The sequence below is a fragment of the Schistocerca piceifrons genome, chromosome 7 (genome assembly GCF_021461385.2).
Source record: "Schistocerca piceifrons isolate TAMUIC-IGC-003096 chromosome 7, iqSchPice1.1, whole genome shotgun sequence".
In the NCBI taxonomy this organism is placed as follows: Eukaryota; Metazoa; Arthropoda; class Insecta; order Orthoptera; family Acrididae; genus Schistocerca; species Schistocerca piceifrons.
The window spans coordinates 18,494,124-18,521,640 of NC_060144.1; the positions used below are offsets into that span (position 1 = coordinate 18,494,124).

General features: G+C 38.2%; 1 protein-coding gene across 4 annotated transcripts in view; it reads right to left on the minus strand.

Annotated features, from left to right (window-relative positions):
* Positions 1-713: 713 nt before the first annotated feature.
* Positions 714-27,517, minus strand: part of LOC124805139 (muscle LIM protein Mlp84B-like) — a 55,041-nt gene continuing 28,237 nt past the window's right edge. The window contains exons 5-12 of one of the 4 annotated variants that reach the window (XM_047265602.1): positions 20,919-21,015; positions 19,416-19,503; positions 18,137-18,260; positions 16,408-16,583; positions 13,641-13,773; positions 7,670-7,854; positions 5,519-5,624; positions 714-1,585 (exon numbers count right to left, since the gene is read on the minus strand). In XM_047265602.1, the coding sequence (XP_047121558.1) occupies positions 1,415-1,585; positions 5,519-5,624; positions 7,670-7,854; positions 13,641-13,773; positions 16,408-16,583; positions 18,137-18,260; positions 19,416-19,503; positions 20,919-21,015 (1,080 nt within the window). In that variant the 3' untranslated portion in view covers positions 714-1,414. Of the gene's footprint in view, positions 1,586-5,518; positions 5,625-7,669; positions 7,855-13,640; positions 13,774-16,407; positions 16,584-18,136; positions 18,261-19,415; positions 19,504-19,739; positions 19,825-20,918; positions 21,016-22,158; positions 22,256-27,517 lie in introns of all 4 variants that reach the window. The other 3 variants (XM_047265605.1, XM_047265603.1, XM_047265606.1) reach the window with 3 other exon arrangements.

The window sequence follows — 27,517 nt, forward strand, 5'->3', positions numbered from 1 at the left end:
TCAGGCTTTCTGCAGATACAGCTGTAACTATAGGTACCCCACTATTTTGCTTACCTTGAGTAAAAACAAAAAAACTGATTTTTAAGCTCCTGGCTTGGACTGGGTAGCAATTACAATTGTGTTGAGTTGGGGCAGTCTCAGTCATTTTGTTTTGCAAAATTTGCCACTACTACAATGATCTGTAAAAGTGTACCTAACAGCTGCAAAACTCTTTGATAGTCAGTTAACAGGCAGAAAATGTGCATCTATTTCAACAATATTAGATATGGCTCCTATTCTTAAATGAAAAGTATATTTTTGTTAGTATTCTTAAAAAATCCACAACAATGCATTAATATATTTATGCTAAGTTATAGTGCATGTGCTTATGGTGAAAAGTGTCACTGATGAAGTCTGGATTTGTAAATTATTATTGTCTTATGGTATGTGCTCTAATGCTGTCATGATGTATTTAAGTTACACAGTATGGCTGGAAATGTTAAGTACCCCAGTCCATATAATTTCCTGATTGGCTGATGCAATAACACAGTACTGCATGAACAGCTTTAGTGGCAGGAATTCATATAAAACTGACTGTTTGTTTTTTCATTTGATGTCTATCTGGAATCTGTTGTTAAGAACTAGGACTCACATTCTAATCCTACTGAATATCAATTGCAATGTGATTATGTATGCGTAGATGCATAAGTGCATAATTATACCCAGTATATCTGTGTGTGTGTGTGTGTGTGTGTGTGTGTGTGTGTGTGTGTGTGTGTGTGTGTGTGTGTGTGTGTGTGAGTGAGAGAGAGAGAGAGAGAGAGAGAGAGAGAGAGAGAGAGAGAGAGAGAGTTTTAGCGCTTAGAACATGGTGGTCAGGGAAACTGAATTTTCGGAATGCACGAACCATCATACAATACAACCTGCCCCAAAACTACTGTAAAAATAAGAAAAATATACAAAAACTTCTATTCAAAAATCCTGGAATACTTTAAGCATACAGTCACCAGTTTACAAAAACAGTCAATTAAGCTTTCACATTCATCCACAGTTTTTAACTTTCACCTAGAAATCATTCACAAACACAAAAAAGGAAAAAAGAAACAGCAACATCCCGGCATTTTTCGTACAGATTCAAGTCTTCTGACCACCGTGGTAAAGCAGAGTAGGTTCTGTTTAAGTAACTGAAAGTGTGTGAAACATGTCAGTATTCCATTAGGTATTTAATACAAAGGAAGACTGTAATGTTTTTCAAAATGAAAATTAAGCAATCACACTTTCAAATTCAGTGTGAATAATAAAACTGGAACAGTAAATCATAAGCGTAGTAACTGCACAAACAGTTCCCTGTTATTCCCTGTAGTCTTCAAATGATAGAGTATGAAATATTACGCCGGGATGGTATACTGGTGCATACATAGGAACTCTGGAAGCCTCAAGCCATGGTCAGAGTACCAGCACCCATTCCAAATCCCACCCCTTTAGGTCCAAACTTCCTTCCATAGCACCCACGGCAATAGATATCTCCATCAGGGCCATCATTGAGGTTGGTTGAATCAAGAGAACGACGACACTCGCCGCAGCTGAAGCAACGCCGATGCCAAATCTGTAAAAAACATTCCTTATTAAGCTTTACCAGTAAACATTAACAGTAATAATCACAATTTTTCAGTAATGGAAAGTAATTGTAGAGTGTAAATAATTTAGGAGCATAGGTAACAACTCACCACATAGTAGAAGTGTGAAATCACTGACAGGCACTTAAATGAGATTGAAAATTTGCTAGCTTTTGGACAAGCCCCATACCACACCCTCACAGACCCCTAAACCTTTCTCCAGCCCTAAGAACCAACTACAAAGCTGTTCACCACCCAAAATCATCCAGGACTCAAACAGCTAAACCATATCCTTGCCAGCGTTTTGACTATTTATCATCATGCACAAAAATGAGGGACAGGTACGCACAATCTGTTCCATCCCTCTACCATGTGTCCAGTCTATGAGATACCTCGGTACGTCCTCATGCCACCCTTGCTTCCCACCCCTTGTACATGGGTCTCAACCCTGTGGAAGATGCAGGTGCACGGCCTGTCCAGTACACCCACCCGGCACACCTTACTCAAGTTCCTCTAAAGGGTTCTACTATTCCATCAAATGTGGGCCGCCTGTGATAGCAGCCATGTCATATACTAGCTCTGCTCCAATTTCAGCACAGCATTTTATGTGAGTGTGACCACCAATCGGCTGGCTAGCCACCAAGTGAATGGCTTAAATTGCGGCCAAGAGTGAAGTTCACAATCCAGGGGCATAAAATGCTACTGGGTGCACCAGGTGCAATTTAATGCAATTTAAATGGCTGCTTCACAACCCATTCCACCTGATTCCCCCCACCCCCCATAGACTCACCCCCTTCTTTATTATGTAGATAGGAGTTATCCTTGTGACACACCCTTCTTTACTGCAGTCCTTTCCATCTGTCTCTCTGCCCCCCCCCCCCCCCCCCCCCCAAAGTTCCTAACTTCTTTCCATCTGCACCCTCTCCTTCCTCTCTTCTGTTAGGCCCTCCCAATCTTATCGTCATTGTGTGCTGCACAGACTCACTTGTGTCAGTGCCCATGTTGCATTTCTATCCTGTGGACCTACTGACAGCCTCCAAGCTGTCAGCTACCCTTCCCCAGCCGTCCCTCTCGGCACCTCTGTCCTGCCCTCTCCACTCCACCCAGCACATAGTCACATCACAAGCAAGCTGCAGGAGCTGTACAAAGTGTGCATGTGCATGTGTGTATGTGTGTGTGTGTGTGTGTGTGTGTGTGTGTGTGTGTGTGTGTGTGACAAAGAAAAAGATAGATAGATAGATAGTGAGAGAGAGAGAGAGAGAGAGAGAGAGAGAGAGAGAGAGAGGGGGGGGGGGGGGTGGAGAGGGGCGGGGGGGGGGGGGGACTCTTGATGATTCATGCCTCTACTATTTGGTGATTTGATTTTTTACCTTTGCTCATAAATAACAATTTTTTTGCCTAGCTATAAAAATTTGGATTAGAAATTAAAAGTTCAGTGAGAAGAAATATAAACTTTGATATTTGCTGATGACATTGTTATTCTGTCAGACAGCTCTTAGCAGAGTATTTGAACAGAATAGACAGTGTCTTGTGTGGCAGATATACAACGAACATCAAAAAAAGCAAAACTATGATAATGGAATGTAGTTAAATTAAATCAGGTGATGCTAAGGGAATCAGTTAAGGAAAGAGACACTTAAAGTAGTAGATGAGTTTTACTATTTGAGTAGCAAAATAACTGATGATGGCTGAAGTTGAGAGAATATGATATGTGGACTGGCAATGGCATGAAAAGCATTCATGAAGAGAAATTTGGTAATACTGAACACTGATTTAAGTGTTAAGAAGTCTTTTCCGAAGGTGTAAGTCTGGAGTGTAGTCATGTATGGAAGTGAAACACGGACAGTAAACAGTTTAGACAAAAAGAGAATAGAAGCTTTTGAAATGTGGTGCTACAGCTACAGAAGAATACTCAAGATTTGATAGGTTGATCATGCAACTAATGAGGGAGTACTGAATAGAATTTGGGAGACAAGAAATTTGTGCACAACTTGATTAAAAGAAGGCATCAGTTGATAGGACATATTCTGAGACATCAAGAGATCACCAATGTAGTATTGGAGAGGAGTGTGGGGGGTAAAAATCATAGAGGCAGATCAACAGATGAATACAGTAAGGAGATTCAGAAAGATGTTGGTTGCAGCAGTTATTCGGAGATGAAGAGTAGCATGGACAGCTGCATCAAACCAATCTTCAGGCTGAAGACCACAACAACAACAACAACAACAACATCTTGCATTCAGCTTACAAATTAAGGAGGGGTATCTACTTATAAACTGCAGACACATGAATGAATGGCTCAGGGCCACTAGAAACACAAATTAAAGATCGTGATTAAGTCTCTAGCTTTTTCTTAAGTTTCCTCATTAGGAAATAGGATCCACAAGAAATATGGCAGAAAAAGGTGAGATTTGAGGGAAACACTCAGAAGTAGTAATGCACAACCAGCCCAGATTCACACCTAACCTTCCAGTGAAGAACTATCAATAGTTCAACTATGGCCACTAAATTCTAAATAAATTGTAGGCTTGTGTGGAACTGGACTGAGGCGAAGTAATCATTTACATTGCCTGGCAAAGGAAATGAAGCAGTCAGAAGAGATGATATAAGTTTGTACATGTATGCACCATCTGCAGGTATGTAAATGATTAGAGTTGCAATTTTCTCTGACAGGTAGAATGGTCACCAGCGTGCATTAATATTGTTCATGTTTACTGTTCTTAGCAGGCCTGACAGGGTATATAAGGGGCGCGAACAGCTTCAGATGTCGAATGCCAATTGTGAAGGACCTGAACATCCTGTGTACTTGTGTGAGACAGTATTAATACTACTTGAGAGAGTGTAAAAGTGGTGTCATTGTAGGTCTCCATTTAGATGGCTGGCCAAATTGTGCAATATCCAGATATGTAGAAGATTTGGATGTGAGTGTGACTGAATGTTGGAACTGCACGGGAACTTGAGGGCTGACATACTCATCATCAAGGTTCTGGTCAACCACATCTAATCATCATAAGGGAGGATATTCTTCATATATGTGCCTGCAGTTTGAGAACAATTAATGGACTCCCTGTAACATTCTGTGTGATCCCACACCATTTGTCAGAGACCAGCAGCAGTCGGACTACAGAATTACTGCCCCATGTGCAGCCTGCCATTAACAACACACCACAAATGGCTGCATTTGGAGTGATGGCATACCAGGAAGCACGGACTGCTGGTGAATGGTTCAGCAAAGAATAGTGGTTCTATATTACCTCAGATGACCACATTAGTAAGCATGCAGTGACCTGGGCAGAAGGTCAAATTTTTCTAATGTTTTGGAGAGGCATAGCAGTCTTACTCTCGGCATCATGGTAGCCACTGGGTATGACTTAAGGTCATAGCTAGTAAGGATTGAGGGAACTGTGATAGTACAATGGTACATCATGGTCCTGCTGTGTCCTCCTGCACTACCCCACAATATTGTGGTGCAATTTTTTAACAGGACAATGTGTGTCCACACATAGCATGTCTTCATGAACTGTTTGCAAGATGTTCAGGTACTCCAGTTCTGTTCCCATTGGTTCTCAACTCAGTTTCAGTGCCAGTGTACAGGAGATTGTGGACCACTTACAGCAGTTGTGGACCAGCTTGCCTGAGGTGAAGATACAAAGTCTTTACAACATCCGCCCAAATCAGATTGGTGCATGCATCCAGGCTGGAGGAACTGCAGTGTCATACAGGTAAGTGAGCTCACACTGACAAGTTCCTTGTAAATTTGACTTGATTTTGTAATCACTGAAGTAACATCATATATCCTCTACACCCATGAAGTGTCATGTCCTCCTCCCCTTCTTTGTGATTCACTTTTTTCGTCAGGCAGTGTATATCATATGCTATGAAATTTCGGTCAAAGTAAATAGAATATTTGATATTATACTTACTCTGTTTTTACTTATCATCTGTTCAGCAGCAAACACAGCATAGCCACATCTCGGACAGCCTTTCCCTTCAGCTGCTTTAGGTCCAGATGTTGGTTTGGCATCAAAGCTAAAAATAATTACACACAATGAAATTCATAGCAAAACATTATTTTACAAAAATCCTGGTTAGCTAAATCATTCAAAATTTCTGGACTGTAAGGTAGAAAAGTTGCCCAGAACCAAAGGTCAAGAAAGATGCAAAAAGAGAGAATAACAAGAAAATTACCACTGAGATCAAATGAGCAACAGCTGGAATGTCATTGTCAATCTTCTGTTGTCTGTGGCTTTTGGGAAGATGCCTTGAAAATATTTCCCTCTTAATCCTGGCAATGTTCCATTATCCTTCTTTCAAGAATTTCATGTTTCCCAAAGTTAATGAAACTGTCAGTTTTTTTGTTAGTATTGTAAATTTGTTACCTTTTAAACAGCCTACATCTTTTATTTTTATTTGGCTATAAATGTTGGGAATGAAGGTGTTTTGTGGTTTGGAAAAATGCAAGTTATGTATAAATATTTGGTTGTTGCCTTGCATTCAGTTAGCTACCCACAATTATATCCATGTATTTCTGAGATTATAAATGCAAATAAAACTTAAAGATGTCAGTATTATTAATCAGCTTGTTGTCTACAGATATGTTTTTCCTGTAGAACAATACCACTGCTACTTTTGAAATTATATTTGTCATTTATTATCTGTAAACACCAATTGTCAAACAGATGGCTGAACATAGCCAAAATTATTTCATTTTGTAATGGACATACTTTTTAATTTGAACCCAAGAAAAGAACATCTTTAAAAGCAAACAAATTTGAAAGAAATATACACCATTCTCATGTTATGTTATGTTATGTTAACTGGGGACCAAGAAACGACGGAGAGGCTCTGTCCCTGCCACAGCTGCAGTGGTCTGCAACCCCACAATGACTATTGCAATCCACTTCACCCCTCCACCACCCCACACCGAACCCAGGGTTATTGTATGGTTTGGCCCCCGGTGGACCCCCCAGGGAATGTCTCACACCAGACGAGTGTAACCCATATGTTAGCGTGGTAGAGTAATGGTGGTGTATGCGTACGTGGAGAACTTGTTTGCGCACCAATCGCTGACATAGTGTAGCTTAGGCGGAATAAGGGAAACCAGCCCGCATTCGCTGAGGCACATGGAAAACCACCTAAAAACCATCCACAGACTGGCCGGCTCACTGGACCTCGCCACAAATCCGCTGGGCAGATTCGTGCCGGGGATCGGTGCTCCTTCACGCCTGGAAAGCCGTGTGTTAGACCGCACGGCCAACCGGGCGGGCCACCATTCTCATAAGTAAAACAACAAATCATTATCTAAAAAAGAAGAAAAGGGAGAACTCTAAAATTCTCTATTTTTTGTCACAAGAGCATCATTTGGACAAGTGTACCTGAGTCTGAAAAAATATATAAAGCAGTTCTATCGCAAACACATTGTCTTTCATGACTTAGAATCATTGTTTCTTCTACTTCTTTATACTGTAGGACTTTGTCAAGATACTTATTTTGCAATCTGTCAACTAAGTTGGTGATCAATGACACTTAACCTGTTGAAATTGTGCCTTATCTTTGTTACCAAGGTCTGATACAAGCTTCATTGTTGAAAATGATATTGAATGCATTTATTATTCATATTTCCAACAGAGAAAATGTGAGAGAAGGCTTTAAATATCATTCACTAGCTCAAGTTATTTCGTATCACTGTGCTGTTGAAACAAATTTGTGATTACTTTATAGTTGCTACTTTAGACAGTTACACCAATTGTGTTTACTGTGGCAATTTTATTCCTGCAATTGTTACATCTGAGATAATGAGGCAATAAAATACACAACGAACACTGATGGGTCCAAGACAACATATTTTTATCTTCCTTTTGTGTCTCATATATGAGTATTAAATGAGGTGACACAATGGTTAAGACAGAGGATTTAATTTTTTAAACAATGGGCTACATGATGTTCTTTTTTGGACTAAACACATTTCTTATGATTCTCTTTTGAAGTGTAAGTACCAACATCTCATTCATCTGCACAGTTCTAAAATTCTACAAATATAGACTAGATGATGCATGACATGAGCGGTGACTTACTATGGTGTTGTAATTTCTCCATCGGACACCAGTGTCGGTGCATGACCATAGCCAAAGCCCTTAGGACCAAATTTCTTTCCGTAACAAGCTCTGCAATAGATTTCTCGATCTGGTCCATCACATGCCAGTACAGAGTCCAGAGGTCGATGGCAAGCATTACAGTTGAAACATTTCTTGTGCCACATCTGTTAGGAGAAATAAATTTATCTCTATAGGACTATTTAAACACCCGAAAATAAAATCATTTTTCTCAAGTCTGTACATCTGTTATTGATAGAATTCTAGCATTTCTCCAGCCTACACATGTTTCTTAAGGAAAGAATATGTCATTCTTTCTGTTGTGTACAAAAAATGGATATCATTTAATCCATTGGTATATATTATGAAATTAGCATAGTTTTAGAAAATATAGATAACTGTGTAACTCAAAGAAGAGAATGCATGCTAACTGAATAGAATGTACTAGTTGGAGGATACGTTCCATCTCTGATCAGTCACTTCCAAGGTGCATGCATAAGGATCTTTGTGGTGTGTCAGCTTTTAGAGATGAATCGTTTCATTGTAATTATGCTCTCCCTGCACAAAGTAATGTTTTTATGAAGCATAACAATGATAAATAAATATGAGGAAAAGCATAGCAGTACAAAGACTTAATTAGCTTTGAGCTATTACTCTTTATGCACACACTTTACGAAAATGACCACACAGTCACTCAAACACCTACAGGTCAGTTCTTTGGGTATCACTGTGGCTGTTCGTAAGAAAATATGAATTTGAAGAGTAGTAACTTAAAAGCTTCTAGGCATCAACATCTGGTTGCTTTTCCTGATTTTAATTTATTGTTCCCATCCAGGCATTCATGTCATTGAAGTGAAAAGAGAGAGAGATATCATTTATGTACTGCTGCCAAAATCTGAGCAATTTGAGTGGCAGAGAGATTGATTCTGCAGTCATTTTAGCAGATGCTATAGGCAGACTACCATTTTCTATCAAATCTTAAATTAATAAATTCTTCAATGGTTTACCCTTCACTGGCACTTAACAAACAAAATCTCTGTAAAACACCAGGGCCCAGACAAATAAAATTCAAAATTTTACTGTAAGTTATACAGATAGATTATGAAATTGGAAAATAAATTTCTGGCCTTTAAACCAACTTAATGTATCATACAGATTGCTCAAAATTAGCCTTTTCACAAACAGAAGTCTCCAAAGATGAAAAGGTGGCAGACAAGAAGCCGGAACATGGCTTTTGTCTTCACTCTTCTCTTTTATTTTTAAAGAAATTTGTGGTATATATTTCTAAATAGATGGGGCTCAGTATCACCTTCTATATTGTAATAAGACTTTTTCTCTCTGAAATTGTTAACAACAACCACCCAAAACTGAGTTCCCAAAAAAGAAACTTCCTCTAGCAGCATTCAAGCAGTAATTATTTCCTGTTGTCTTGGTCATGAGAAAGGGGTTGAGTTGCCACTTTTGAAAGTGCTAGAGTTCTTCAGCAAATATTGACTGTATGTCTCTTGGTACTCAATTAAGGGAATAACATTCTAACTAAATTAGCAATTTTCTTTTCAAAAGAACATTAATAAGTCTTCCTGGTTGGACACAGTAAAACTGAGGTGATTGACATGGCATGCAAGTAAAGGAAATCTTAGGATTTGGGTTCAAACTGCAGTTTATCCTGAGATTTTTCTAGCATTTAATATGAGTTTCACTGATTCAGAATCTTGTGTATGTCTAAAAAATTGCAACATGTTCTATGGTTGAGACTGCAAGTACCAATTTTGCTCATCACTTCCATCTGCCCTTAATACACACTTTGATGTTCAAATCAACCTCCAGTTTGATGATAGCTTAACCTCTTCTTTGTTGTTACTTTATTTATTTTTTTCTCTCATACATTTACTCAGTTTTGTTAATTTACTCCTTATCCATAACTATCAGTTTCCATTTTTCAATTACGTGCTTTCATCAGCATTTCATTTTAATATTAATGACAGTACTATTTTACATCTGATAATAGAGATTATTTGCTTTTAAGCAATTTTACTAGCATGTTGTCTAATACTCTTTGAATAACTTATAGGGGTAAACATTGCACAATTAACACAATTTGTTAGTATCCTCATTCCTGTTGTTGAACCTGACAATGGGAACAGAATTGACACTCCACAAATGAATCCTTGTTTCTTGGAACTCTGAAGGAGACACTTCTTCAGTGCCACACTCCTGCCCAGTTCCCAAAATTTCTGTCCTTCTCCTAGCTCTCTGCCACCCTTCCTTGACCCCTGCCCTCCACTCTGCTTCCTTCCCATCCCCACTACCTTGTTGCTCTTATTCATTCTCTCCGATACCACCCCCACTGTAGTCAGATTTCAGCACAATGACACCGAAAATGGAAGTGTTCATATGTTCGTGTCTCTGTTTGATAACTCTGAACAAGGACACACTGATATACAATAATAAAACATCTCATAGAATTAGAAAGTCAAAACATCTTGAAGAGGCAAGGGATCCCAGTAACATTCAGAACAAACAACACAGTTAAAAAAAAGGCTAAGACCAGACAAAAGAACCTCAGACAAATTCAGCAATGCTGGAATATACCAACTTACATGTATCTCCTGTCAAGCCAAATACATAGGACATAGAAGCACAAATTCCTGAAAGAGGTACATAGAGCACAAGAGAGCTCTAAAGAGTGACAGCACATATTCCACTTCCACAGAACTCCTAATGAACAAAAACAATAACCCCACTAATATAGAAAGTGATCTACACATTCTGAAATGCAATAACAGTTTATACCAACACCTAACAATACAAGAAAATTATTACATACAAAAGGCTATAGTGGGAGGGAAAAATGTAATAATCACAAACACAACACTTTACAATAACATACTATTTACTATTCTGAGAGAACTGACGCTCGAAACAGAACAGAAAACTCCCCCATCACACAGAGAGGCATATATAAGGGGCAGAAGTCATTAGAACTCTCGTTACAATTTTCATAGCCTTCTTACAACATGCGATACATTTCTTGCGACACATGCGAACAGCAAGATCGTGTAATGTTTTGGATTATGAACGAAATGCAAAAGTTTTGTTTTTTTTGTGTGTATAAAAGTAGTGGCAAACTGTCCAATGAACGTGAGCACATAAAAACTGTGTAACAACCTAGTACACACCAAAACTGTATCTGCAACACTACTGCAATCCAAAGTGTATAACACTGACATACATAAGTTCACCTTCTTGTATTTGTTTACTAAAAGTCACTCTCAAAGTTGCAGATGACATGACGTATGCCGAGAAAAGGGGCAACAGAAAATTACAGAAAATATGTCTCAGACAGTGACAACAATTTTAAAACCATGCTGTGATGTACAGTAAATAATGTATTATGAAAGTATCTGCAGAAAAAAACAGACACTACACATGTAATAATGTTTTACAATGTTGTATAATTATGTTATTTCTGCATGTTTTAGAATTAAAGAACCCACTGATGATGGTGATATTTGTTGCTGAAACTAGTTTGGGGTCTAAATAAATAACAAAATTGTTTTGCATTGAGGTGGACCCACAATTCGCATATTGTTGTTATTGCTAACACTCGGTTTAAGATTCACAAAAGAAGGTTGTGTAACTGACCACAACTTATTGCTTATTAACTGTAGATTAAAACTGAAGAAATTGGAAAAAGGTCGGAAATTAATAAGATGGGACCTGGATATGCTGAAAGATAGAGGTACTCAAGGTACCCTCCGCCACACACCGTTAGGTGGCTTGCAGAGTATAGATGTAGAAAGAACCAGAGGTTGCTGAGAGTTTCAGAGAGAGCATTAGACAGTGGTTAACTAGAACATGGGAAAGGAATACAGTAAAAGTCACATGGGTAGCTGTAAGAAATGAAATAGGGAAGGCAGTGGAGGATCAAATAGGTAAAAATACAAGGTCTAGTAGAAATCCTTGGGTAACACAAGAGATATTAAATTTAACTGATGAAAGGAGAAAATATAAAAATGCAGCAAATGAAGCAGGCAAAACAGAATACAAACATTTAAAATATCATATTGACAGGAAGTGTAAAATGGCTCAGGAGGGATGGTTAGAGGGCAAATGTAAGGATTTAAAAACATGGAATTAGGTGAAAGATAGATATCGCAATAGGAAAACTAAGGTGGCCTTTGGGGAAAAGAGAATAGCTCTATGAATTTCAAGAGCTCAGATAAGAGACCAGTCCTGAGCAAGGAAGGGAAAGCTGGAAGGTGGAAGGGGTATACAGAGGTTGAAACAAACTTGAAGGCAGTATTATAGAAAGGGAAGCGGACACAGATGAAAATGAGATGGGAGATATGATAATGCGAGAAGAATTTCACATAGCTCTGAAAGATCTAAGATGAAACAAGGCCCTAGGAGTAGACAATATTCTGTCTGAACTACTGGCAGCCTTGGGAGAGCCAGCCTTGACAAAACTATTACATCTGGTGTACAAGATGTATGAGGCAGGCAAAATGCCCTCCAACTTCAAGAAGAATGTAATAATTCAAATTTCAAAGAAAACAATTACTGTCAGGTGTGAAAAATAACAAACTATCAGTTTAATAAGTCATGGCGGCAAAATACTAACACAAATTCTTTACAGAAGAATGGAAAAACTGGTAGAAGCCTTGTAGTAGACCAGTTTGGATTCTGGAGAAATGTAGGAACGTGCAGAACAACACTGTTCCTACGACATATCTTAGAAGATAGGTTAAGGAAAGGCAAACCTACATTTACAGCATTTGTAGACTTAGGGAAAGCTTTTGACAATGTTGACTGGAATAATTTATTTGATATTCTGAAGGTAGTAGGGGTAAAATACACAGACTGAAGGGCTATTTACGACCTGTACAGAAAACAGACAGCAGTAATAAGAGTCAAGGGGCACAAAAGGAAAGCAGTGGTTGGGAAGGGAGTGAGACAGGGTTGTAGCTTATCCTTGATGCTGTTCAATCTGAACATTGAACAAGAGGTAAAGGAAACCAAAGAAAAGTTTGGAGTACGAATAAAGTTCAGCGAAAAGAAATAAAAACTCTGAGGTTTGCTGAGGACATTGTAATGCTGTCAGACATAGCAAAGGACTTGGAAGAGCAGTTGAATGGAATAGACATTGTCTTGGAAGGAGGATATAAGATGAACATCAACAAAAGCAAAACATGGTTAATAGAACATAGTCAAATTAAATCAGTCGATGCTAAGTGAATTAGACTAGGAAATGAGGCACTTAAAGTAGCAGATGAATTTTGCTATTTGGGCAGCAAAATAACAGATGATAGTTGAAGTAGGGAGGATATGAAACATAGGCTGGAAATAGCATGAAGAGAAATTTGCTAAGGCTGTAGAAGAATGCCAAAGGTTAGATGGGTAGATCACATAACCAATGAGGAGGTACTGAATAGAATTGAGGAGACAAGAAGTTTGTGGCACGACTTGACCAAAACAAGGGGTCAGTTGATAGGACACATTCTGAGACATCAAAGGGTCGCTAACGTTTACAGTAAGCAGATTCAAAAGGATGTAGGTTGCAATAGCTATTTGGAGATGAAGAGACTCGCACAGGATAGAGTAGTATGGAGAACTGCATCAAACTAGTCTTTGGACTGAAGACCACAACAACAAGAACAACAATAAACACTCAGTGACTCAAGTAGTTGCCTTTGCTCTTTCAATTATATGCATATAATTAATATTTTGTGACAAAATGTTTTCAGTTGAAATGTGTTTTGTCATGCATACATCAAATAGAAATAAAATATTCTTCATTAAAATTTATCTGACATATTTTCCGGGTAATGTTGGGTTCAGGAACTTCTGAAACTACTATGGTGTTATATCACTGGATCTGAGCATCAGATTAAAATTTGTATCATGGTTACTGAGTGACAACAAACATCTCAATTCAAAACATGTTGCATACCGTTCCCTTTGCCAGTTGTTGTTCAGCGGCAAATACTGCACCTCCACACCTTGGACAGCCTTGGCCAGCTGGAGCCTTTATTGAAGTTGTGTCTGGGTTGTAGAATGGCCTTGATGCAGATATCTCCTCTTCCCTGTTGTGGAAAAATACTTGTAGTTAACAAAAATAAAACATGACCCACAGACAACAGTCTTACAGAATGCACATGTGTGAAAAACAAGTATAACAGTAATATCCTGCAACAAATCCATCAAATTAGTATTTTATTCCTATGAAAAGCTGCCTATAAGACACTAACTGTTCACAAATAATATAGGAACACAAAGGCAGTATTGTTTCTGTGACTTACCTTAGAAGATATGTTGAAGAAAGGTAAAACAATATTTAAAGCATGTGTAAATCTAGAGAAAGATTTTGACAATCTTGACTAGAATGTTCTATTCAAAATTCTGAATGTAGCAGGAACAAAATACAAGAAGTGAAAGATCATCCACAGCTTATACAAAAACCAGATGGCAGTTATAGGAGTTGAAGGACATAAAAGGGAAGCACTTATTGAGAAGGGAGTCAGACAGGATTGTACTTTATCCCCAGCATTATTCAGTCTCTACACTGAGAAAATAGTAAAGGAAACCAAGCAGATAACTGGAAAGGGAATTAAAGTTCATGAAGAAGAAATGAAAACTTTGATGTTTACCGATGAGATTGTACTTCCGTTCAGATGGTAAATGACTTGTAAAAAAATTGAACATAGTAGATACTGTCTTGAAATGATGTAATTAGATCAACATCAACAAAATTAAAACAAAGGTAATGGAATACAGTCAAATTAAATCTGACAATGCTGTGGGAATCAGGTTACAAAATGAGACACTAAAAGTAGTTTATGAGTTTTCCTATGTGGACAGAAAAATAATTGACAATGGCCAAAGTAGAGAGGATATAAAAGAACAACAACATGCTGAAGAAGGAACCCCTAGTTTGAAAAATTATCATTTCCATCACTTTCTTGTGTGTGTGTGTGTGTGTGTGTGTGTGTGTGTGTGTGTGCGTGCGTGCGCACATGTGTGTGTGTGGGTGCGACCACGCACGTACGTGCACACACACGCACGTGCACACGCACGCATGTACACGCCTAAGCTTGTTGCTGTTACCTTACAAGTAGCAGTTTTGTTTATTGCATTATATCCCCTGCACAGATATACTACAACATAAAGTGCAAGGCATGTCCAGAAAGTAAGTTTCCAAATTTTTTTAAAACAAAGAGAACATAGTTACATGAGAAACTTTATCGGAAACAGGTACAGCAATGTTTTGCTATTTTTTGACATAGCCACCAAAAGAATTGAGACACATGTCATAGTGTGGGATCAACTTTTGTATTCCTGTGTCATAGCTGCGCAGGGTAGCCGCGAGGTCTGAGGTGCCTTGTCACAGCCCGTGCGGCTCCCCCCCGTCGGAGGTTCGAGTCCTCCACTGGGCATGTGTTTGTGTGTGTGTGTGGTCCATGGTGTAAGTTAGTTTAAGTTCGATTAAGTAGTGTGTAGGCTTATGGTCCGATGACCTCAGCAGTTTGGTCCCATATGACCTTACCACAAATTTCCAATTTTTTATTCCTGTGTCATAGAAGTCTACCACCTGTAAATGAAACCAGCATGTGACAGTCGTCTTCAGCTCTTTATAATTGTCAAAATGCTGGCCAGAGAATAGAAATTTATTGAGGTATAAGACAAGATGGAAATAACTGGGAGCAAGATCAGGACTGTACACTGGATGATTAGACAGCTCCCAGTTGAACTTCTGGAAAACAACTGCTGCACACTGATCTGTATGGGGATGAGCATTGTCATGTAGCAACACGACACCTGCAGCAAGCATGCCTCTTGTTCTGAATGGCACTTCACAGTTTTCACAGTAATAGTCAGCATTCACTGTTTCGCCTCTGGGTAGGAAGTCTATGAGTCCAGAATGAGCTTCCTGTCCCAGAACCCTGTGCACATCATTTCCTGCACTAAAACAGTCTGTTTGAATTTCATTTTGACCAGAGATCCACTATGATGCCAATGCATTGACTGCTGCTCGGTTTCTGGGATCAAGTGAGAAATCCACATATCATTGCCTGTGACAATCCTGTTGAGGAACTCATCATGTCATCATGATACTGCTGCAGAAATGTCAGTGCTGCTCCAAAGTGTTTCATTTTGTGCTTTTTGGCATCCCTCTGGCACACAATTTCTTGAACAGCAGGTGCTGAATGACAATTTCAAGCAACAAGGATCATGATATATGCAGAAAATGGCTGCTGAGCTCTGTTATCATGAAGTGAGCTCCAGGTTGCACTGCCACACCAGCTCAGCTGTGTGACCATTGATGAAGGAATGTTGTTTACTGTACTTTTCACTATGAACAGTTTGATGATCCTCAGAAAAAAACCCTACAACAGAGACACACCATCTGTTTGCTCATGATGTTCTACCCATAGACCTGACGATGAATTTCAATGGGCACTATGTTTTATGCATTAAGGAACCTTATCACTGACCGAATCTCAAAGGCAGTGAGAGAAGGAATAACAGACACCATTTCAGGGCACTGCTGCACTGCTACTGGCACCAGGTGGGACGTGCCCGACGGGCATCTGATTGTCACGTCACAGATCTGTTGCACACGCCCAATTTTCCTGGCTAAATACGTCAGCTTTAAAGGGAACAACATCAGGAAACTTACTTTCTCAATGTGCCTCATATAATAAATCATTAATGCTTACGTTAAACCATCAGTCTGCAAAAATCCAGAGCCACAAGCAAATCCATAACCATGGGGACCAAACTTTTTTCCGTAACAAGTCTTACAGTAGACATCACGGTCTGGCCCATCACAGGCCAGGATGGAGTCCAAGGTTTTAGTGCAGTCACGACATTTAAAACACTTCCGGTGCCATTCCTGAATAAAGAAAATGAAACATTAGTTTATTAGTTACAAGACAGTATAACTGACATTTAGCAATGAGTAATTAGCAATCATTTGATATATTCTTTCATTTTTAGTGTTTAATTTTTTTAAAATCAAGACAGTTCAAGCTCAAGCATTATCTCAGTTACACTTGTGTTCTAATGAATGAACAATTCCAGCACTTTCCTGAAGTTATTTAATAAAATCGGAAAAGATCTAAATGAGAACAGCTGTACAGGGATTTGAATATGACTTCTCCCAAGCAGTCCACAATACATCATATTAGTTATGATTTATATTAATACACAGCAGTTGCAATACTATCCTTGAAAAAATTGTGGGAATCCTTGAACAATGAGTTTTTGTTAAAGGAATCTTGATGAGGAAGCTCCAAACAAATGATTGCTTTCCATGATATGAAATTAAATATGTATTTTGTCTACCTAGAATCAAACTTTTCTTACATTCGATACCAGAATTCCATTTTTGTTCTGGGGTTAGATGGTGTATAATCTCACAAAATGCTATTAATCAGGCTCAAGAAGGAACTGGATTTGCTGTACGTACTGTGAAAATTAGTCTTATTCAGTCTAAAAGTGTACTTTTATCAGTAGCAGTCATTACACAACTGGTGGACAATAATCATTATCAGGAAATATCTCCAGTATACTCTCAGTCAAGTAACTGACTCCTTCCCCCTCCACCCCAAAAAAACAAAAGAGCTAAGATCTGCCTAATGCTATCAGCAAAAATTTATAAAACTTTTATTCTCAAACACATCAAAGATATCGTGCAAAAATGTTCATGTTTGAATTTCATAGATTCTGGAACTTGATTGTCACAAAACCCTTGTAGCCCACCTGATATTTTAAGAAAGAAACAAATCAGATGAATTATTGGAAAAAAAGTTAACTATAGACTCATGTCCTTGGAAAGGGATGATATACAATATAGCAGTTATTCTCTAAATTTTGAGAGTGACCTTCAGCTTTTTTTTGTACTGTAACTGCACTGTGTGACTTTACTATTAGTTCTTTTCAGATTTGGTTCCATAGTAAGTTGAAATTTCTTTGAAAGACAACAATGTTTCCATTGAGATTGTATGTGAGCATAACTTCCCAACTAGGCCCAGAGGACTGTGTGATGCTGACCAGTCATTATTTTATTTTATGACTTGACATGCACAAAATTTTGTGTGATAATCATTATTTTATTATTTGACTTGCACGCCATATTGTTCTTGCACTGCTACTGATTTAGTCGTGTGCTTAAATAGAGATATATTGCACAAGTAAATGCCCTGGTTGTTGTTTGAGTGCAACATGACATGTATTCATGGATGTATCCACCTGAAAACGGCTATACGGCCAAATTTTGCCTATAATGGTTTGAATAAATCTATTGTGCAAACATACAGTCTCAGTACAAATTATACTGTGTTTCCTACTCTTTTTCCCTCTGACTATTACACCCATTCTTTCCTTCCCATTTGAACTGCTTTTTCTAAGGTGAGTATAGTAATAATGCCATGATACAATACTTACACGGCCCTTCGCAAGCACTTGTTCAGCTGCGTAAACAACACCACCACAACGAGGGCAACCTTTTCCTGGAGGTGCCTTGATCACAGCAGTATCAATCACAGTGGTCTTAGGTGCAGTTATTTCACTGGAAATGTAAGCAAACAAGTTTTTAATTGGCATAGTCACTGAATAATGTTCAACAAACATAATACTTATACTGGGTGGTACAGACTCTATTCTGCTGCATCATAGTCACGCATAATATGAAATGTATAAAGTATCAAAATATGAAATGTATAAAAAGTATCAATCTGACTAATCATATATGTTTGAATTTTCTGAGTATGTGCCTATATGTTGGATTGCATTGGATGCAGTTTTGGGGTACTATATATGAAGAACTTCATGTTAGAAAGCCACTTGAGGAAACTCATGTATGAATTACACTAATACATTCATTGATAATCTAACTTAGAAACTGTGATCAAAAGTGATAGACTGCTTTCTAATCTGTGAAATAATGTGTGGTATTTCAGTCTTAATCTTTACAACTAGAACATATGATTCTAGTAGTTTAACATTTCAGAATTTCTGCACTGCCAGATTTGCATTTGCTACATAATATTTTAATAAGCAAATCATGTTATCTATTTCTAATGAAATTTCAACATTGCTTTATATATTCTTTGCAAATATAATATAATAAATTGGAAATAGCTGAGATTAACACTGCAAAAATAGTTTTCAAGAGGACAGTGTTTGTTATGTACATATAATTACAAAAATGTTAGTTTTAAAATTACAGAATATGATTTATAAACATGAGTAAACATTTCATAATGACTATATCACAAAAGAAAGTTGATGTATGTTGTGAAATTAAAAAAAAAAAAAAAAATTATATATTTTAGGTGAAAAGTCCTAAAAAATCATTAAAATTTATGGCTACCATAGGGAAAACATGAATGTACACCATATATACAAAAAACTACCACACACTGAAAGGGGAGGAACTAACAAGAGAAGTGCAAAATGCAAAAGGAATGGCTGCATGCTAAGAAAAATTGTGCACCATACAAAATGCCCAACTTCATAAAAACATGAGGTCTATGATACACAAAAACAAAACTGAAAATGAAAAATCAATCAGAGGTGTTGACAGCAAAAATTTCTGTGATCTTGTGCTTCTGATAGCACACACCACAGGGTCTCAGTAATGCTGTATCTACAGAAAAGATCGTGATGTTGCATCCATGCAGCTTCTACTAGTTCCTTTAGGGGATTTTATCACATGAGCTACCTCTCATCTGTTATGTCTGATGTAAGACCAATTGTAAACCCTCCTCCATGCCCGACCCCTCGTGGACCAAAGCGTTTCCCATAGCAAACTGTGTGACAAAAAAGAGAAAAACTGCACTGTAATATAACTGGCAATAAAACTGCCTTCAGGTTCAGATTAGATCATTCCAGCCATAACTTCAGTGTTGTGTATGATTAATGATGAAATTATTGCAAATACGTGTTTCCAGAAACTGAAAGTTTGAATATTAAAAGTATGAGCTACCCAGCTGGAGTCATCTTCTTCTGAGCCATGAAGGACTTTTCACTCTTACTTGCTACATACCCATTAGCTACAGCATCGCTCTGTAGAGCACCACCTCCTTGGCCATATCCATAACCCTTGGGGCCGAATCTCTTACCATAGCAGACTGCAGGACAACATGATGTACATTAGAACCAATTAATACACTGATGTTCCTTTATACAGTAAACTTCATGCAGAATTATGAACAGATTTGTAAGCACTTACATAAAACATGAAAGCAGGCCTTAAGTCTGCATTTATGCTTTAGATGTTTAACATTATTAATAAGTTCTTCTGGACACTAAAATGTAACATTTTTGTGCATATCACTAATCTTTAAATACTGAACAATGGAAAATCCAGCATGGAATGTAACAATGTTATGAGAAGGAAAGTTGCTACTCACCATATAGTGGAGATGCTGAGTCTCACAATTAAAGCTTTTGGCCATTAAGGCCGTCAACATAGACATACATAAGCATGTGCCCCCCCCTCACACACACACACACACACATACACACACACACACACACACACACACACACACACACACACACAAATGGCATATGCGTGTGTGTGTGTGTGTGTGTGTGTGTGTGTGTGTGTGTGTTTGTATTGTTGATGAAGTCCTTACTGGCCAAAGCTTTAATTGTGAGAGTCTTTTTGTTGGCCTATCTGCGAGTAAGCATCTCCGCTATATGATGAGTAGCAACTTTCCTTCTTATAATACCTTTAAATATTGTTGTTACAAAAACAAATTAAATGCAGGCAACAGACTACCTATGTAAAAATATGTGTATATCAAACTGTTAGTTTCACAGAAACCAATGTTATGAAACTGTAAACAGAACAACAAAAGCACATCATACAAACAGCACACCAACAATGATTTTACACTCTGCTGTGTTCTCAATTGTAGCCTTACTACATTAAATCACATGTTTCTGTTAATTTAGTCAAAAATATGAAGCAATGTTCATTTTGTGAACACATCTTTTACATTCATTAAAGTGATGTGTGATAGTTGCAGAACTACATTACACAATTAAGTAAACAATATTAGCTACAACACCCACAAGTAATCTATGTACAGTTCTAGGTCCTAGTAGTTACAATGCACAGCAACACTCTTCACTAGATGAAAATATTAGGTCATTTCAGCACTGAACAAAGAGTATACATTGATCATGGGAATCACAGCTCCTACTCCTTACACACCTTTGCAGTAAATGTCCTTATCAGGTCCTTCACAACAATTGACAGAGTCCAGTCGTTTCGAACATTCTGCACATTTGAAGCATTCCCTGTGCCAACCCTTGAAAATAATGAATTCAGGAATGATAATTTAATGTTGTGGCAAAGATGTAATCAGTTTGATTACTTTTCTGGTAATCACACTGTAATGCAATAAATTCAAAGGGAAAGGTGTAATGGAAAGCCAATACTGTCCTGTTGAATTTTTTCTAAATAAATAGAAAGTTATGATGTACTTGTAAGAGGAGTTCTTCATGTATGTCATCTCCTTTCTTGATGTTCCTGTCTCCTAGAATGCTGGCCAAAATACAGTGAAAAGAGGAAGAAGAAGAACTCATTAGAAAAGCATCAGCACCCTGTTATAAAACCTATGGCTGGTTCATGTGAATACTCCAGCTTATTTTTAATCTGAAATATGTGCAGAAAATTTAAGGAAAAAGTTATGTGGCACACACAAAAACAACATTCACGTGTAAAAACTGTAGCTAAGCTGTGATACAGTTTAATGGTATACAGCTAAATCCTCAGTGGAAAACATTCAATTAAAAAAAATCACAAAGCATAAAGAATGCAGTGTCAAGCCAAAATTTCAGTTCACTGCTGGTCAGGATACAGATGGCTTGCAGTAATATTTTAGCACAAATAAATTGTATCAAAACACTCTTTTCGTCAGTTTTTGTGATTCCAGAAAATGTGAATGTATTTGCAAACATATCCTGCTCTCATAATTTCGGATGAGAAAAAGGAAGCCATTCTTTTATATACAGGGTATTCCAAGAGATATAAAAAGTACAGCATATGAAGTCTTGAAATGTGATTGCAATATTTATTTAGAATGGTATAATGATAGCAGTCTCAGAACTGTAAAGTGAAACACTGGGAAACTAATACTAACACCAATTTCACACATGAAAAGTAGAAATATAAAAATGAAGAGTTGCTGTTGGGGCAACAAATTTTTTTGTAAGATAATATAGAAACTCTTCCAGGAAAGGAGTTTGACATTAGCAAAAATTATGTGTCTGAGTGGCATGAAATATTAAATGCATCATAAAAATGACATGGTTGAATGTTAGCCATGAAACTGAATCAACAACTTTTTATCTGTTTGATGAGAGCATTGATGATGTGCAACACGCAAAGTGTTTTCTATAGCAACCTGTATCCTGAGTCAGCTTATTACAGGCCACAGACTGCAGCCTACCTTTACAGTAAATCTCTTTGTCTGGGCCATCATTGTGCGTGGTGGAGTCCAAGGCACGGCTGCATTGAATGCACTTGAAGCAGGTCTTATGCCAGCCCTGTTGTGTGGGGGGACATTCACATCTATATTGCACATAATGAACAACACTTGCAGCACTTCACACACTGGAAATTCTCAAATTATATGATTACAGCCTTCCTCTGCTCTGTATTTAAAATTACAGAAAAAAAACCAGTTCTTAAAGTTGAAGAGACATTTTTGGATATTTTGTAATTACACTCTTCACCTGATATTACTAATGGTAGTAAAAAATTGGAACAAATGTGAGTAACCCTAAAATTCATTGAATGACATTTTCATAATAGCACAGAATTACAAGATACAAGCATAAGTAGTAAAAATATATTCCTTTGGGGAAGATAAAGAATCATGTTTTTTTCTTAGTTTTAAGACAACAATGTTTACTTTAATAAAGGACCACCGAGCGAGGTGGCGCAGTGGTTAGCACACTGGACTCGCATTCGGAAGGACGACGGTTCAATCCCGCGTCCGGCCATCCTGATTTAGGTTTTCCGTGATTTCCCTAAATCGCTCCAGGCAAATGCCGGGATGGTTCCTTTGAAAGGGCACGGCCGACTTCCTTCCCCATCCTTCCCTAACCCTATGAGACCGATAACCTCGCTGTTTGGTCTCTTCCCCCAAACAACCAACCAACCAACCAATAAAGGACCAAATGTACGAAATTTATGATTAGCTGTAAATAATTTTCCTTAACAGAGAAGCATTCAAGAATGAATTGAATATGAAAGGAGCTGTAAACATGGGAAGCATAGTATAAAATAGGATAGCATGAAATAGGAAAAAGTACTTAAGTATGAATACTGACACTATGCAACTGTAAAGAATGTAAATCTTCTTACCACTGTGGTATAGGCATTTACTTAAGAAAAAGGGTTGAACATTTTCCACTCTCCAAAATCAGTATTTTGTTCTCACAGAGTTGGATTGGAAAAGGCAGAATGTGACAGGAGCAGAAAGCAATAAAATATAGTATGAAGATGGATTCCACCATTGGAATGTATACTGCAGAGAGAGGCTGGACAGCGAAGGGGGAGGCATGTTTATAGCGATAAAAAGTACAGTAGTATCTAAGGAAATTGAAGGAGATCCCAAATGTGAAATAATTTGGGTGATGGTCACGGTTAAAGCAGGCTCAAACATGGTAATTGGATGTCTCTATAGGCCCACTGGCTCAGCAGCTGTTGTGGCAGAGCACCTGCAGAAAACTTTGGAAAATATTTCGAGTAGATTTCCCGACCATGTTATAGTTCTGGGTGGGGATTTTAATTTGCCAAATATAGACTGGGAGACTCAAACATTTATAGTGGGTGGCAGGGCCAAATAATCCAGTGAAATCTTTTTAAGTGCATTATCTGAAAACTACCTTGAGCAGTTAAACAGAGAACTGACTCGTGGCGATAACATATTAGACCTTCTGGTGACAAAGAGACCTGAACTATTTGAAACAGTTAATGCAGAACAGGGAATTAGCGATCATAAAGCGGTTACTGCATCGATGATTTCAGCCATAAATAAAAATATTAAAAAAGGCAGGAAGATTTTTCTGTTCAGCAAAAGTGACAAAAAGCAGATTTCAGAGTACTTGACGGCTCAACACAAAAGTTTTGTCTCAAGTACAGATAGTGTTGAGGATCAGTGGACAAAGTTCAAAACCATTGTACAATATGCATGAGATGAGTATGCGCCAAGCAAGATCGTAAGAGATGGAAAAGAGCCCCCACGGTATAACAACCGAGCTAGAAAACCGCTGTGGAAGCAAAGGGAATTTCATAGCAAACATAAACATAGCCAAAGCCCTGCAAACAAAAATTACGTGAAACGAAATGTGATGTGAGGAGAGCTATGTGAGAGGCGTGCAACGAATTCGAAATTAAAGTTCTATGTACTTTCTTGGCAGAAAATCCTAAGAAATTTTGGTCTTAAGTCAAAGCGGTAGGTGGATCAAAACAGAATGTCCAGACACTCTGTGACCAAAATGGTACTGAAACAGAGGATGACAGACTAAAGCCCGAAATACTAAATGTCTTTTTCCAAAGTTGTTTCACAGAGGAAGACTGCACTGTAGTTCCCTCTCTAGATTGTCGCACAGATGACAAAATGGTAGATATTGAAATAGATGACAGAGATATAGAGAAACAATTAAAATCGCTCAAAAGAGGAAAGGCCGCTGGACCTGATGGGATACCAGTTCGATTTTACACAGAGTAAGCGAAGGAACTTGCCCCCCTTCTTGCAGCAGTGTACCGTATGTCTCTAGAAGAGCGTAGCGTTCCAAAAGATTGGAAAAGGGCACAGATCATCCCCGTTTCTAAGAAGGGACATCAAACAGATGTGCAGAACTATAGACCTATATCTCTAACGTCGATCAGTTGTAGAATTTTGGAACACGTATTATGTTCGAGTACAATGACTTTTCTAGAGACTAGAAATCTACTCTGTAGGAATCAGCATGGGTTTCGAAAAAGACGATCGTGTGAAACCCAGCTCGCGCTATTCGTCCACGAGACTCAGAGGGCCATAGACACGGGCTCCCAAGTAGATGCCGCGTTTCTTGACTTCCGCAAAGCGTTCGATATAGTTCCCCACAGTCGTCTAATGAATAAAGTAAGAGCATATGGACTATCAGACCAATTGTGTGATTGGATTGAAGAGTTCCTAGATAACAGAACGCAGCATGTCATTCTCAATGGAGAGAAGTCTTCCGAAGTAAGAGTGATTTCAAGTGTGCCACAGGGGAGTGCCGTAGGACTGTTGCTATTCGCATTATATATAAATGACCTTAGGATAACATCGGAAGTTTACTGAGGCTTTTTGCGGATGATGCTGTGGTATATCAAGAGGTTGTAACAATGGAAAATTGTACTGAAATGCAGGAGGATCTGGAATAAATTGACGCATGGTGCAGGGAATGGCAATTGAATCTCAATGTAGACAAGTGTAATGTGCTGCGAAGACATAGAAAGAAAGATCCTTTATCATTTAGCTACAATATAGCAGGTCAGCAACTGGAAGCAGTTAATTCCATAAGTTATCTGGGAGTAGGCATCAGGAGTGATTTAAAATGGAATGATCAAATAAAGTTGATTGTCGGTAAAGCAGATGCCAGACTGAGATTCGTTGGAAGAGTCCTAAGGAAATGCAATCTGAAAATGAAGGAAGTAGGTTACAGTATGCTTGTTCGCCCACTGCTTGAATATTGCTCATCAGTGTGGGATCCGTACCAGATGGGGTTGATAGAGGAGATAGAGAAGATCCAACGGAGAGCAGCGCGCTTCGTTACAGGATCATTTGGTAATTGCGAAAGCGTTACGGAGATGATAGATAAACCCCAGTGGAAGACTTTGCAGGAGAGACGCTCAGTAGCTCGGTATGGGCTTTTGTTGAAGTTTCGAGAACATACCTTTACCGAGGAGTATATCTCGTGAAGAGACCATGAGGATAAAATCAGAGAGATTAGAGCCCACACAGAGGCATACCGACAATCTTTCTTTCCACGAACAATACGAGACTGGAATAGAAGGGAGAACCGATAGAAGTACTCAAAGTACCCTCTGCCACACACCACCAGGTGGCTTGCGGAGTAGGGATGTAGATGTAGATGCTTGTAGCAATTTCTTGCAAAGAATCACACAAAAACAGTATAGATTAAACACAGGAAAATACTATTCAAGCTGCTAGAAAGTTCTGAAGTTGAACTTCACAATAGAAAAAGTTCTTTGTTCAGAATTACAAATATGATACACATTAGGACACTCTATTTCCAAAGACAGCTTTTGCTTTCAAGATCAGCCTATTGAAACTGACACCCGAAGATAAGAAAATTTCCATGTAGAGGATATACAAGCTGGGCAAGACTGCAAACTACATAAATATTAAGACATCAGGAATTGGAATCTCATATGCTGTATTCAACTGTTCAATCTCCATTTTGGTGATAATTGTACCATCCTCCATTGATCAACGCAAATAATATCAATCCATTCAGAAATCTGCCTTTCTTCCATTTTCACTTTGGATAAGGACATCTTAGGCTCGTATAACTCTCAGCACTCTCTGTGCCTCAACCTTGATGATGTGGAATATGTCTGTATATGTGTGGATGGATATGTGTGTGTGTGCGCGCGCGAGTGTATACCCATCCTTTTTTCCCCCTAAGGTAAGTCTTTCCGCTCCCGGGATTGGAATGACTCCTTACCCTCTCCCTTAAAACCCACATCCTTTCGTCTTTCCCTCTCCTTCCCTCTTTCCTGATGAGGCAACCGTTGGTTGTTAAAGCTAGAATTTTGTGTGTATGTTTGTGTTTGTTTGTGTGTCTATCGACCTGCCAGCGCTTTCATTTGGTAAGTCACATCATCTTTGTTTTTACATATATTTTTCCCACGAGGAATGTTTCCATATATATATATATATATATATATATATAAAACCAAAGATGAGGTGACTTACCGAACAAAAGCGCTGGCAGGTCGATAGACACACAAACAAACACAAACATACACACAAAATTCAAGCTTTCGCAACAAACTGTTGCCTCATCAGGAAAGAGGGAAGGAGAGGGGAAGACGAAAGGAAGTGGGTTTTAAGGGAGAGGGTAAGGAGTCATTCCAATCCCGGGAGCGGAAAGACTTACCTTAGGGTGAAAAAAGGACAGGTATACACTCGCACATATCCATCCACACATACAGACACAAGCAGACATATTTAATATATATATATATATATATATATATGGTTATAATAGAAAGCTGTTGTCAGGTTGTTGGTGTAAATATGTCTGCTTGTGTCTGTATATGTGTGTGTGTGCGAGTGTATACCCGTCCTTTTTTCCCCCTAAGGTAAGTCTTTCCGCTCCTGGGATTGGAATGACTCCTTACCCTCTCCCTTAAAACCCACAATATGTGAATTGCACAAACATAATGCTTGGAGTGTCATTATTATGTATGAATGTTCCTACATTATGCTTTCTTGTTTTTATGAATTACTGGTACGTTATGATAATAGGCCTACAAATAATGTGAACTATAAAATTTTCTAACACTTGACACCATCATAATTATTTGGTTGAGTGTTATCTGAATCCATACATGGGTAAGCTCACTATTACTTAATTAAGATTAAAGACTGATCAACAGCTAGTAAATGAAACATAGTATGTGTATAAGTTAGAGATGTGCTGTCCTCATTATGGGTATTTGCAGGTAAGATGTTCTGCTATTCAGTTAAAACTGTTTGTACTATGTTTCCTTCTTCTATTTAAGACATTATCAGAAAAACCATA